Here is a 13,328-nt window from a genome sequence, read left to right on the forward strand (position 1 = left end):
CAATGAAAATCAAAGATCCCTCGTGCTGCAACTAAGACCTGGCACAGCCAAATAAATAATAATAAAATATTTTAAAAATACCATGTATTATGTATATATGTATATATACATATATAAAAGGGCAGTAAAAACTACCACCATCTATTATCTGTATCATCTTATGAAACGATACGTAACTTCAAAAAAAGATCATTCTTTTAATTGAATATATTTAAACACACACACAAAAGCAAAATTACTTTTCTTCTCAATTCATAGGGAACATCAAGGGTTGAGACCTCAAGAGGGCAGACTTGACCTTTAGAAATCCCTGGTCTTAGTGGCCAACCTAGCCACAAACATAAGAGGTTCTTAAGGAGTCCACTCAAACGAATACTTGCTATCAATTATACGTCAGTAAAATAGAAATACTTGCTACATTTATTTTCTCTGCTTCTTCCTGTGATATGTGGAAAAGACTAGTCTCGGGGAGATCATCTCGGCTAAGCTCTCATCTACATAGACTCCCTTTAGATGAAACTGTCAAATGAAGGTAATAGGTCTGTAGCTTAAAAAGCTGTGGAGTCAAGTAGTTTCATTTGTAACTAAGTTTACAGAATCAAGAATTTTTAAAAGATGACACTGATATTACTTGCAATTAAAAATTTCTTTTGAAGACTATTTTTTTTAATGTTAAGAAACTTATTTTTGAATAAAGCTCTTGATTTGCTCATTTTAACTTGCCACGGGAAAGGTTCTTGAGAAATGTGCAGATATTACACCTTTTGGAAGAGGAGGAGATGTTTTACTCTTTGGGCTCAAAAGGTAATTGATACTCTGATGTACTTCTGACCAATGAACCAGTTTGCTTCAACTACACAATGTGGCTCAAAATATGCACCTTCTCAGCAAAAGATTTAATGCCCCAGTATACAAGGCAACCTCCTCTTCTCTGGGGGAACTTATTTGGGGAAAAATATATCTTACAGTCTGACATAGATGGTATTTGGAAGCTAGAATCCAATTCTAATCTTATTTGGAATAAAAGGCAAAAGGACTAGTTTTCCAGACCAATGAAAAGTCAGACTCAAATCTAAAAAAATGAAAAGAGAAAAAGTAGCTAATGTAACATGAAAACAAGCCAATCAAACAGTTTGATATCAATCTGTCGGCTTTATTGCTTTTGCATTTTAAGCTCAGCACAGCAAGGTATTGATTTCTTAGTAATTAAATTTCAGCACATTTGACAGCAAATGAAATCTCTTGGCATTCCAGTTCTAAACTTGGAAAAGCAGTATTTTTAGAAACAATTGAGAGAAACTTTCCCTTGAAAATTATTTTAAAATATTTATTTTCTCATTTATCTGTATTGAATGGCTAGTTTTGTTTTTTTTGGTGAAAATAATGATGAAATTATTGAGAGGGTGCCATCTTTCTAATGAGCTCTGCAGATTTTTTTTGAAGCCCAACTCAGGAGCCTACTCAGCTAGGCAACTGGGCTGATCCTACTCAGAAAAGACACGGGAGCAAACCATATAGAAAATAAAAACTTTATTTTTTCAAGTTTATAAGATAGTTCCCATTACATATAACATTATGGTCAAGGACTCAACAGCCACAAATGCCCGCAGTCACATAAATATATCCAATCAACGCCTTTACCTGATAAATGAGGCACCTGAAGTCCAGAGGGTCATGTTTCTAGTAGAAGTCGTCCTTAATGGGATGGCTCCCATCAGTGCATTAGGAACTAGCCAAGTAACCTTGTGTGTTAGAGCTGTCTGACTCGGGAGAGGAAGGGACAGGGCCTGCTGATCAGAGGTGAGCCAGAATTAGATGTTCTCTCGTGGTTATCTTAAGATATTTCAAAATCTAAGAATTTCGATTTGGCTTCTACAGCTTGAATATTTGGGGAGTTTCAACTTTTGAATGAAAAAGGAAACTGATTTAGTGGTGAGAAATAGAAGCTTGGCTTAAGAGGGGTCCTAATGCCCCCTTCTGCAGGAGCAAGGAGAGGAAGGCCTGAAGCTCACCACCCCATGGCTTCAACCATCGCTCCCCTAGGAAGAGGGGGTGTGTGGCTCCACCTCTTAGCCCCTTCTCCTCGTTGGTTCAGTGGCACGGACACCCATTCAAGGTAGTCAACATTCAGAAGCTCCATACGCTGCAGCTAGAGTTGGCCCATCAGATTCTGCTTGGAGCTTTAACACGAACAAGTCTGTGTAAACTGCGAACAAGCTGTGGCACAAAGTCTCCTGGGACACTAGCTTTGCTCCCCCCAGTTGCAGAGCAGAAGACAGAAATACCCCAAACCAAATAGAAGCCCCACTAGGCATCTAGATCTGGAGCAGGCATCCACTCTCCTGGCCACCACCTGCTGCCCCAGGGGCACCGGATAGGGTGATGCTAAGGCACAGTCAGTTTTACATTCAAAAGGAAAACCACCTCTTAGACCCGGGACACGGCTGACAATTCCAGATCCCTTACTAGAGATGGCCCAGCTCTCACCATGGAGTGTGCAGACCCATCTTATAGAACCCTCAGTGCCCAGCTGCAAAAAGGACTTATCGGGTGGGTGGAGACTCTTTCTAGTAAAGAGGGCTTCCCCCTTGACGAAAAGGACCCATAGTATGCTTTGGACCTCAGCCTCCAAGAGCTTGCTGTGCTGCCCGCTTGTTCTCCTCTGGATCTCTGTGCCCTGGAGGAGGAAAGCAGGCTCATTGAAGGGCACTGGGTTCCCTGGATGATTCATTTTGGCAAAGAGGAGCCAGGAAGCTCCCGTTTTCTGTCTGCCCTCTGAACTACCAGAAAAGAGCAAAGACGGCACTGCCCAGGGAGCGTCCTCACCTCTCTGAGCCAGCTTCAAGTTGCTTTTGCAACTTGAAAAAAAAAAAACCTAAGCTGTGCAGTCAGAGCAGGAGGGAAAAGGCCATCGAAAAAGGAGTCCCAAGTCATACTCTAGGAATAAAGAGCTCCCAGCAGGCAAGGAGAGGAAAGTGTGTGAGTGTGTGTACTTGTGTGCATGATGTGTGGACCGCTCTGCAGTCTCACCAGCCTGAAGCGCAGCACCAACCGGGTGGCCTATGTGCAGGGCAGGAAGTCAACAACTCTCCTGCCAGGATGGGGTGGGCGTGGAGGGGCCTGGAAGTAAAGATCCACCATGCAGCCAAGAGCACGCTAAGATCAACTATCAAGCAAGACAGAACAGCATCTGGGCAACTACGGTGAACTCGGACCAAGAAGATCCACCTCAGACGATATATCCTCCCCCGTCCAAAGGAAACAGGCCGAAGAGGCAGCTCTGTGACGAGCACTGATTTGAGCTCCTCTCCAAACACCTCTTCCCTGCAACTGAGTTATGAAACACTTTCTCAGTCCGTTCTGAAGGAATGTGTACACCAGCCTTTCTCTGGGTGATCTGGCACTAGAGGGAATCTGGCCCCTTTTGTGCTGGGAGCATCACCAAGTGGATACGCTGAACCTCTGCGTGTAAGCAGTGATGGCTGTGGCTGGTCAAGGACGCCGCCTGCTAAGGACCCAGAATGCATCTCTCTGAGGTGCTTATAGAATCACCTCTCTCTGTGCAACCTGGGAGAGGCTGAACTTCCTCGGCTCTAAGGAAGTTTATGCGGCCTGAGCACGTGCCCAGGCTGCTTGTGGAGGCTCGGGCATCCACACACACAGCTGGACTGAAGGTTGCGACTCCTGCCTGGGCACCCACCCAACTTCCCAGAGGTCAGGTTGGGAGATGTTCCTGCATTTGGCCCACGGTTGAGTTTTCAGGCATGGCATAGGGGATATACAACCTCATTTAAATCAGGTGAGTCTTTCTGGCTTTCGAGTTTCCCATTTAGAAAGGGACTTGAGAAGTGGGAAGCGAATCCCATGGGAAAATTGGCCTTTGATCACAGCCATCTCGTCTTCAGTTTCAGGCCGAGATCTGGGTTAATACATGCCCAGAACACCACTCATAGGGCTTAAAGGATTCAGAGCATGAAGTCAAATCCCTTGGTAGTTTTGGCCAAAATGTGGTTATGAGCCTTTTCTCAGACTTGATTTGACTACTTGGGTCCAAAGCCTGGGGACTGACCAGAGCTGTGTGGGGGTGGACATGAGGTGCAGAGGGTGGAAGAGCCCGGCACTGATGACTAAGAGGGAGGGGCGGTGGGGTGGCCTCTGTTGGGGAAGGGCACCTCTCTGCAGGAGGAAAAGGTGGAATCTTCCTGTTTCAAGGGCCAAAGAAGTGGAAATTCCTAAGAAGCCTTAGGTCTTCTCTCCAGTTTGAAGGTAAGCCCCTGTTAGCTTTGACTAAGAGTCAAGCTGAAGGCTTAAAATTTACTAAGAAGAGTTTCTAGGGTTGTGCCATTTGGTCAAAAAGGGAGAGGGATTAGGAAGGGGACTAAGGCTTCTAGGATGGGAAACAGCAAAGTCTAAAATTAATCAGTGTCCCAGGCCCCACAGTTCAGCCAACTAGGAGGTGGAAGAGTGAGAAGGAGCCCACCATCGAGAGCAGACCACTGGAGCAGCTGAGGAGGTGCTACTGTCACAGAGAGGTATCTCAGATATCTCAGTTACGATTTTCCAAGGAAACTTTATACACCCCTTTCTTGCTAGAAAAAGAAAGGGGGAGGGGAATCTGCTTCAGAGAGACCAGACCCTTACCTATAAAAATAACATATACATTCACTGGGAGTATGTTCTACAGCTAAGGAGATTACAAAGACTGCAAGAGATGTTATTGTAAAAGTCTGCTGCGTTTATCCTATCACCACATGTTAGTAGCAGTTCTCAATCTGGTCATGGACTCAGAGTGCAACTCTGCCCCAAGGATTTTCTTTTCTTTTTCTTCATTTTTTTTGAATCAAAATAAAACAAAAACCAGAAGAATTAAAAGCACTGTAGCTGCGGTGAGTCTATTGTTCTCTCAATCCAACTATCTCCCGCTCCTGTGCGAGGATGAACACGGGGCTGCAGCTCACGCATAGCAAAAATCAGCTTCATCTCTTGCAGCTGTTGGTTTTGATTGTGTTCTCGCCAGCATTCCAAGGAGAAAGAGAGAGAGAGTTCCCAGTTGGTTCCGGTCTCCAGCTCCCTTCAAAGAGTGAAAAGGAGCTCATGGGGAAGGCTCTTCATTCCAGTTTTTAGAGAAAATCAAGCTCCAAAGCCTGGTGGAGGGACACCAGGTCTCCGTGGTTTGTGATCCTCCAGAAGGGCATGTTGTGCTGGAAGGGGGAGTAGGGGTAACTGGTTAACCCAACTTCTTGTGGGAGCTCATACTCATCCATACCCCTTCCTCCACAGACCTCTCCCCAAAGTACCTGGAACTCTCTCTACTGCTACGCACATTTTAAGATCATTATATTGATCAAATATGTATGGGACTCCGTACTCCCCACATGGCAGAGTGGTCAAGAATCCACCTGCCAATGTAGGAGACATGGGTCTGATCCCTGTGTTGGGAAGATCCTCTGGAGTAGGAAATGGGAACCCACTCCAGTATACTTACCTGGAAAATTCCATGGACAGAGGAGTCTGGCGGGCTGCAGTCCATGGGTTGCAAAGAGTTGGACATGAGTGAGCGACTGAGCATGCACATAGGGACTTTGTATACACTTACATATATGAGAGATTTTGATTAGGTTTCAATGGTAACTCTGTGCTTTGAAATATACTTGTTCTAGCTACTATGTAGGATACTCAGGATCAAATAAGATGACCCCTGTAAGAAATCAGTATTAATATTATTTTTTTACAAATAGTCTATTTTCTATTAGGTGCAGAGCTGTAGGCCCAAATCTTGTTCATGACCAAGATGCAGAACATAGAGATCTAGGAAATAATAATCCCACTATCTTAGGTGATCAGTTGTGTCCAGAATACTGTGTGCCATTCTGGAAGCCATATTTTAAAGAAAGGCTTTGAAAAACTTGAGTGCTGGAAAACATCTTCTATAAAGCTGATGGAGATTAGCTTTACTAATCATCTTGTTCAGACTGGTTGCAAGTTCCCTGGAAAGTTGAAAGTCAGAGAACACAGTTCTTTTGGCATGGAGCTCAGTGCTTTTTCAAGCCTGCTGCTCACATATAATATTTAAAAGGTCTTTAATACACAGAAGAGGAGGGCTTCCCTGGTGTCCAGTGGTTAAGAATCCACCTTCCAATGCGATCCCTGGTGAGGGAACTAAGATCCCAAATGCTGTAATTACTGAAGCCTGCGCCCTCTAGAGCCTGGGCTCAGCAATTAAGAGAAGCCTGAGTATCGCAACTGGAGAGAAGCCCCTGCACACTCCAACAGAAACACCCACGGCAGCCAAAAAGAAGGAAAGAAAAGAGGAAAAAGACGTGCTCAGCAGTACGAGATTAACACCAGGATGCAAAGGAGAAGTGTTAAGTTCAATGGAAGGAGGAACATTCTAAGAACCTGAATGACTCCATAGTGGAACAGGATACCTGAGAAGCAGTTTCCTCATCCTTAGGTATACTCAAGCAAGGACTTGACAGAAAGTCTTCTGGCAAAGAGGCTGTAGAAAAGATCCCTCACAGGGAGGAGACTGACCTGGATGGAGCTCTAAGACATTTTCCAGTGGCTATAGTCTATGGCACCTACTTGGAGACATGAAGTCTGATAATACTTGAGTTGTTATCTCCCCCACTCCCTTCTTCAGACCAAGCAGCAGCAGCACCTACATCCACTAGTGACGTCTCCAGAGGGCAACAAGCACTTTAAAATGAAAGTTTTGGGGATAACATATGGAAAAAAAAAAAAAAGACCTTGAAGAAAGTCCTCGAATTGCTACCTAGAGTGGCAAATGAAAACATACTTAGGTCATAACACCACTGACTACCAAACTCAGTTCATTAACAGCTGCTGAAAGCTTGTGTGTTAACTAGATGGAAAAAAACCAGGGCAGATGGTTCTAGCTGGCAACCCAGTGTCTCCATGTCTAAGAAACTGCTGGAAGAAAACTGAGGTGGAGAGGGAAAGAACTTCTGTAGGTCCATTTAGCAGATGAAGACTCTCAAAGAGAGTAAGTAAACTGTCCAAAGTCACATAGTTAATAAATAGATGCAATGAGACGTGAACTTGTCTTCATAGCCAAGACTTTTTCATCTGCTGTTCCCTGTATTAAAAAGGGATGACCTGGAGTTGGGACTGCTTAGCAAGGAGGTTAACATCGGGATAATTTTTCCAGGGCTCAGGAGCAGGCAGGACTTTCTCTAAACAATTCCCAGTTGACTTCACTGGTTTTTTGAGAATCCGAAGCCTAGAAAAGTCTGAATAATCGGTCTTTTTGGTAGTGGAATCTCACCCTCTTGAGAAAGCACTGCCCTCTAAGACGAAGATGAGGCCCACATCAGGTTTAATCATGTGGGCTCCTTGTAGGAGGGCTCAAAGATTTTAAGATTTTTAGCATGGCAGGGAGGAGAGAGAAGGGGAGGATCTAATAACTCACAGGGAAAACTGCATGGGGGGCAAAAATGACCTTTTAGCTTTTTTTGATAAAAGAAAAATGGGGACTTCCCTGTGGTTCAGTGGCTAAAACTCCATGCTCCCAATGCAGGGGCCTGGGTTCAATCCCTGGTCGGGGAACTAAATCCCACAAGCCACAAGTAGGAGTCTGCATGCCACAACTAAAAAACCCTGTATGCTGCAACTAAGACCTGGCGCAGCCAAACACATTTTTAAAAAAAGAAAAAATGGGAGAGGAAGGGAAAACACTGTAAATGCACAATAGATTGCTACAATTTCTGAGTTTTATGATTCTTCTAACTGCTCAATGTATTCGCATACAGACTATGCTTTTTGCCATGGTTACCTGTTTGGCTGCAATTTCTTCATCTCGTCCATCTCCAATCACTACGTATGTGACTTTTTTTCCAAACCTCGACACAATTCTCTCGAAGCAGCTCTCCTTACCTGATAAGAAAAAGACATTTCCTCTTAAGACATTCCTTCCTTCCTTTTGTTCAATATCAAAGAAAAGGGGTGCTGCTCGGTTCACCTGCCTGTGCTTAGACAGAATCAGGGTGGCAGCCAGAGATCCAGCAGGCCCTCTGCCCAAAGAATGTGAAATCGTTCCATTCACACCACAGACTTTTTAGGCACTGGCTCTCTAGGTTCTTACTTTAGCAGCGAGGGTGAAGCCCAGAGGACCTTAGCGTGGGGGTTTCTATAAACACAGTGTGAGAGCTGTACACACTTCCTCCCTCTTCCACAGCTCCTGGACTTCATGGCATACAGAGAAGTTTTCAAGTAATTCCTCCATTTAAGATAATCTGGGTGAGATGAGATCCATCCTCTATTTTAATAGATGGAAATAGACCCAAACTTGCCCCAGATTACAAACAAGCTAGTAGCTAGACTCTGAGTCTCTGCCTCTAAGTCTAGGCTCTGGTTACTGTGCCATGAAGAAAGGATGATTTTTGAGGGGAAACTATTAGTGAAAGAAAAAGATGAGGAAGTCCCTGATTCCTGGTGAGTAATTTGGAACAAACAGGCATTTCCTTCCAACTCTACATTTCTAAGAGAAATAGTTCTAGGCGTGGGCCTTATGTCTCTCAGGAGGGGAGGAGTCCCAGAGATCCAATGAATATGGCAGCAATATTTGTCAGAGCTGCAATTTCCTCCCTCATACTGTGTAACTACAACTGAGACCCTGTATCACTTTCAGCGACCTTGGGAAACGGGTGATTTAAAACCACTGCAGACAGTTCTTGGAAACACAGTAATGTATCAGAGTTCAAATCCCACCTGGAACCAACATCTAAAAACTCACACATGACACTGCTGTGGCAAAGACACTATTTGCACAAGTAAATAAAATTATTTCTCTTGCTCTTCCTTCACCATCTCTTATGCTTTATTTCTGGTTCTGCCATATTCTTTAGTTAAGCAAGGCCCTAACTTGGCTTCCTTTTTTCATTCTGCTCCATTAACCTTCTCGTCCTTACTTCTTGTCAGATTCAAGTGCCTTAACACCAGGGCTCCTGTGTGAATAAGAAAAAGGTGCCTCTTCCTCAAGGCACCTGAATGCCATCTGCTGGAAAACTGTTGTAATAAAATATACAACTATAGAAAATACACAAATCTCAGATGACTACAACGCAAGTAACAAGAACCTCACACCCATACTCAGAAGTCCTGGGGGGTTACGGCTGACCAACTGCAAGTCTGTGACATGCCTAGCTCAGGGGGCACCTCAAACCTGGACCAGACTCCAGTGTACTCTTAGTACAAGGGGCTTCAATCTCCCACTCATAATACAAGGCTTGGTTTAGATGCACTTGGGTCCTTTTCAACGCTCCCACTTTACAACAGCATTGTCACGTCTTACACTGACATCAAGCATTCAAACCATGTCTGCTGAGTAAATACATATTCATCTCACAATGATTCAGGGGATGACAATAGTCCAGATCTTCAGCCCCAATTTAAATATTAAATAATTCAACTAATAATGTGTTATAGATGTTCTTATTAAGTGTTAAAAGAGTTGTGTGTCTAATCCCACTCTAACCATTATGTCCTTACCACCTAATCTGCTAGAGCCACAGTCAAATTTATGATTCAGAGAAAAAACTTTTAGTAGGATCCCTAAATCAGTAGGATTTTAGGCATTTCTCCTAAGACCTAACAAAGGGAAAGTCTCATATTTAGAAGACAGAGACACTGAGATGTTTTCATTGTCCTGGCCTGCAATGGTCAAGGAAGAAATACAATTAGGAATGTCTCCTCTAAAAGGATTAAGAGTGCTGTATTAAGAGTGAGTTATTAACAGCTCAGAGTAAAGTAGTAGCCACTTGAAAAAATAATTCCAACATAGTTGGTAAATACACTTTCATTTTATACTTTCAAAACAATCCTAGAGATGAGCTTTCCTGTTCGGGAGGATGGGACCAATGAGTGGTGAGCTTACCAAATGTCAAGCAATAGAAGCTGTAACTGCAAGACGCCCAGGACTGTGGAGAAGATTAAGTTCCTGGGCTTCCTCTATTAGAAACACTGTTGACATTTTCAGAAATGATCTTGGGAATTCTCTTTAATGTCCAGATCACAGAGTGGCCATGCAGAGAACTGCAATTCTGAAATAATTTCAGAGGAAATGAACAAACATTTCCTCTGCCCACTCTCATCTTACAGCTCTGTGAAGGAAAGCCTCAAGCCTCTCACTGTGGTTACCATGGTGCCAGGTACCACTGGAGCTCAGCTAATGAGCTCTGGACGAAATGAGAAAATCACCAAATAAGCACACTTATTGTCAGAAGGAATAAAGTCACGTCCATTAGTTTGATGAGCCTCTGAGTGCCAGGATACAGAATCAAGCACCACAGAAACCTACCTTTCAGGTGTGGGAAACTAAGTGAATGATCAGAGTTCTTACAAAATGCACAGTAAAGCTGGGGCAGGAGGAGCAAAATCTGAAGGGGAGGTTTCAGATCTATCTCCCCTATCAATTCCCTTGTAAATGAAATAATTCAACCACATACAAAAAGAACAATAAAAACAAATGCCTGTATATCTACCACCAACCCAGCTTTGTCAAATCTTAACACTTTAGAGTTGCTTTAGATTAAAAAAATATAAGAATGAGGGTTTCCCTGGTGGATCATTGGTTAAGAATCTGCCTGCCAATGCAGGAATGACATGGGTTCAACCCCTGGTTTGGAAAGATCCCACATGCTGCAAAGCAACTAAGCCTGTGCACCACAACTATTGAGCTTGTGTTCTAGAGCCTGTGCTCCACGTCGAGAGAAGTCACAGCGACGAGAAGTCCGAGCACCGCAACTGCAGAGGAGACCTGCTGGCCGCAACCAGCGAAAAGCCCACGCAGCAACCAAGGCCCAGCACGGCCAAAAGTAAAAAGAATTATATATATATAAAGAAATAAGAATGAGATCATACAATTTGAAACTTTTGTTGTATGCCTACTTGATGCTTTTCTTCCTCCTCCTTTCTCCCCATGAGTCTATATATCTATAAACAATGTATGGTTATTGTTTTGAATATTTTTTTTACTTTTATGTAAATTTTGCACACTGTACATACTATTTGCAATGTGGTTTTTTTGTGTTCAACACTTTTTAATACTAATCTTTAGGGATATATATATATAGCTTTAGTTCACTTACTTATAAGTGCTTTATAGTATTCCATTGTTTCATGTCTATTTTCTGTTCACAGACAGGTTTACCTGCTGTTTCTCATTATCTTTTAGTATGAATAAGAATGCATAAAACAAAGTCCTTAAATGTACCTCCTTTTGCAAATGAGAATTACTCAAGGGAAGGAGGTGGCATATTTTAGGTTTTGCAGGTCGTACGATCTCTGTTGCAACTATTCAAGCCTGCTACTGCCATGTGAAAGCAGCTACAGAAATGATCAGGCACGGCTTCTGTTCCAATAAAACTTTACAAAAAACAGGCAGTGGGCAGAATTCGGTATGTGGTTGTAGCCTGAGACCCTCAAAGTAGTTTTTGTCAACCTAATAAATGGGCTATGTATCACATTTTAATTTGCAGATCCTTCATCGATGAGGTCAAAAAACTTCTCATATGCGTCTACTAACAATTTGGGTTTCCCTTTCTGCAAACTGGCCGTTCCAAGGCTTGCGCCTACTTTTTTTTATATTATGTTGCTTATTGATTTGCAGGAGCTCTGTACTAATGAACACGTACATGTATACAAATACCTTCTCTCAGTCTGTGACTTGGCTTGTCACTTTACGTCATCTTTCACTGTATATAAAAGTTTCATGCGACCAAATGATTGCTTTTTTCTGTTGTTTTTTTTTTTTTAAACACTATTTTTGGGGTCTCTTAAATGAAATCCCTCCCTACCTCAAGGTCATACAGATACTTTTACATATTCTCTTCAAAATTTCAAGTTTTGCTTTTCGTGTTACATTTTTTATCCACCTGGAATTTTAGTTTTGCAAACAGCATAAAGAAGAAATCCAATTCTGCCTCCCCCCCCGCCCCCACACACAGAAAACCAATTATTCTAGCACCACTGACTGAGGGTGAGTCCCATGAGGACAGAGGATTCTGTCATGGCTATATTCCGAGTGCCCTGGCAATGCCTGACACCTTTTAATCTAGTGGATACCTAGAGTTCACCTTCACACTAGAGCTATCTCCTCTCCGACAGGGAAGCAGGAAAGTAGATACAGACTCAAGTGTCTGGAGGGGGCAGGGGACAGTTGTCAGCAGACCTTGTACAGCACATATGATTAGAGTGACACATTCTGCTGCCTTCTCAGCGGAACAAGTTGGTTTTATACAAACCTGGTGCCAATTAGTTTATCAATTCAGCACATACTTATCAAGTACTATTTCATATACTTAGTACTGAATACATTTTTGGCGGATAAAAAATATCTTTTCATACACAGTCTCATTTGATTTTCAAAACCTCTCTGGGTAGTTTCTCATCTTACACGAGAAAACTGAGGCTCAGGAGATACAGTAATTTCCTAAAGAGCTAATAAGCAGGGGAATTAGGACTCGGTCCTCAGTTGTGTTTGTTTGGTTTTTTTCCTTTTCTCTTTCTAACCATTTATTCTTTTTTTTTCTTTCTTTTTTGTCTTTTTTTGTTACACATATTCCCCATCCCGATCCCCCCTCCCACCTCCCTCTCTTTCTAACCATTTAAAATTGTATTTTTTAGTAATAATAAGTTTAACTCACATTGTTGAGCAACAGTTCTCCAGAACTTCTCATTTTACAAAATTAAAATTCTATACTCACCAAGCAACAACTCCTTATTTCCCCTTTCCCCAAGCTTCTTTCTGTTAACCACCATTCTCCTTTCTATTTCTATGAACTGAACTACTCTAGGAACCTTATATGTAAGTGGAAATATACAGTATTTATCTTTCTGTGATTGAACTTATTAGCATAATGTCTTCAAGGTTCATACATGTAGTACCCATGTGATAAGATTTCCTTCCCTTTTGAGACTGGCTACTATCCCACTGTATGTATATACCACCTTTCATTTATCCATTCATTTGTTGGGTATTTGGGGTTGCTTCCACCTTATGGCTTTTGAGAATAATGCTGCTATGAATGTAGGCTTGCAAATATTTCTTTGGGATCCTCTTTGGATTCTTTGGCTATATACCCAGAAGTGGGACAGCTGGATCACCTGACAGTTCTATTTTCAATTTTTCTGTGCAACAGCCATGCTGTTTTCCACAGCAGATGCACCATTTTACAACCCCACCACAAGTGCACATGGGTTCCAAATTTTCCGCATTCTTGCCAACACTTGTTATTTTCTGTTTGTTTTTTTGATAGCAACCATCCTAACAGGTGTGAGGGATTTAATCATTTTAAAGTACATAGCTT

The 13,328-nt window shown here is 42.5% G+C and overlaps 1 protein-coding gene across 3 annotated transcripts in view; it reads right to left on the reverse strand.

The window, feature by feature from the left end:
• Window positions 1-1,515: 1,515 nt before the first annotated feature.
• EYA3 (EYA transcriptional coactivator and phosphatase 3) overlaps window positions 1,516-13,328 on the reverse strand; it is an 89,117-nt gene continuing 77,304 nt past the window's right edge. For all 3 annotated transcript variants that reach the window (XM_043444706.1, XM_043444705.1, XM_043444707.1), the window contains 2 exons: window positions 7,796-7,896; window positions 1,516-5,201 (listed from right to left, as the gene is read on the reverse strand). In XM_043444706.1, coding sequence (XP_043300641.1) covers window positions 5,121-5,201; window positions 7,796-7,896 — 182 coding nt within the window. In that variant the 3' untranslated portion in view covers window positions 1,516-5,120. The remainder of the gene's footprint in view (window positions 5,202-7,795; window positions 7,897-13,328) is intronic.

The sequence above is a fragment of the Cervus canadensis genome, chromosome 24 (genome assembly GCF_019320065.1).
Source record: "Cervus canadensis isolate Bull #8, Minnesota chromosome 24, ASM1932006v1, whole genome shotgun sequence".
NCBI classification, from domain to species: Eukaryota; Metazoa; Chordata; class Mammalia; order Artiodactyla; family Cervidae; genus Cervus; species Cervus canadensis.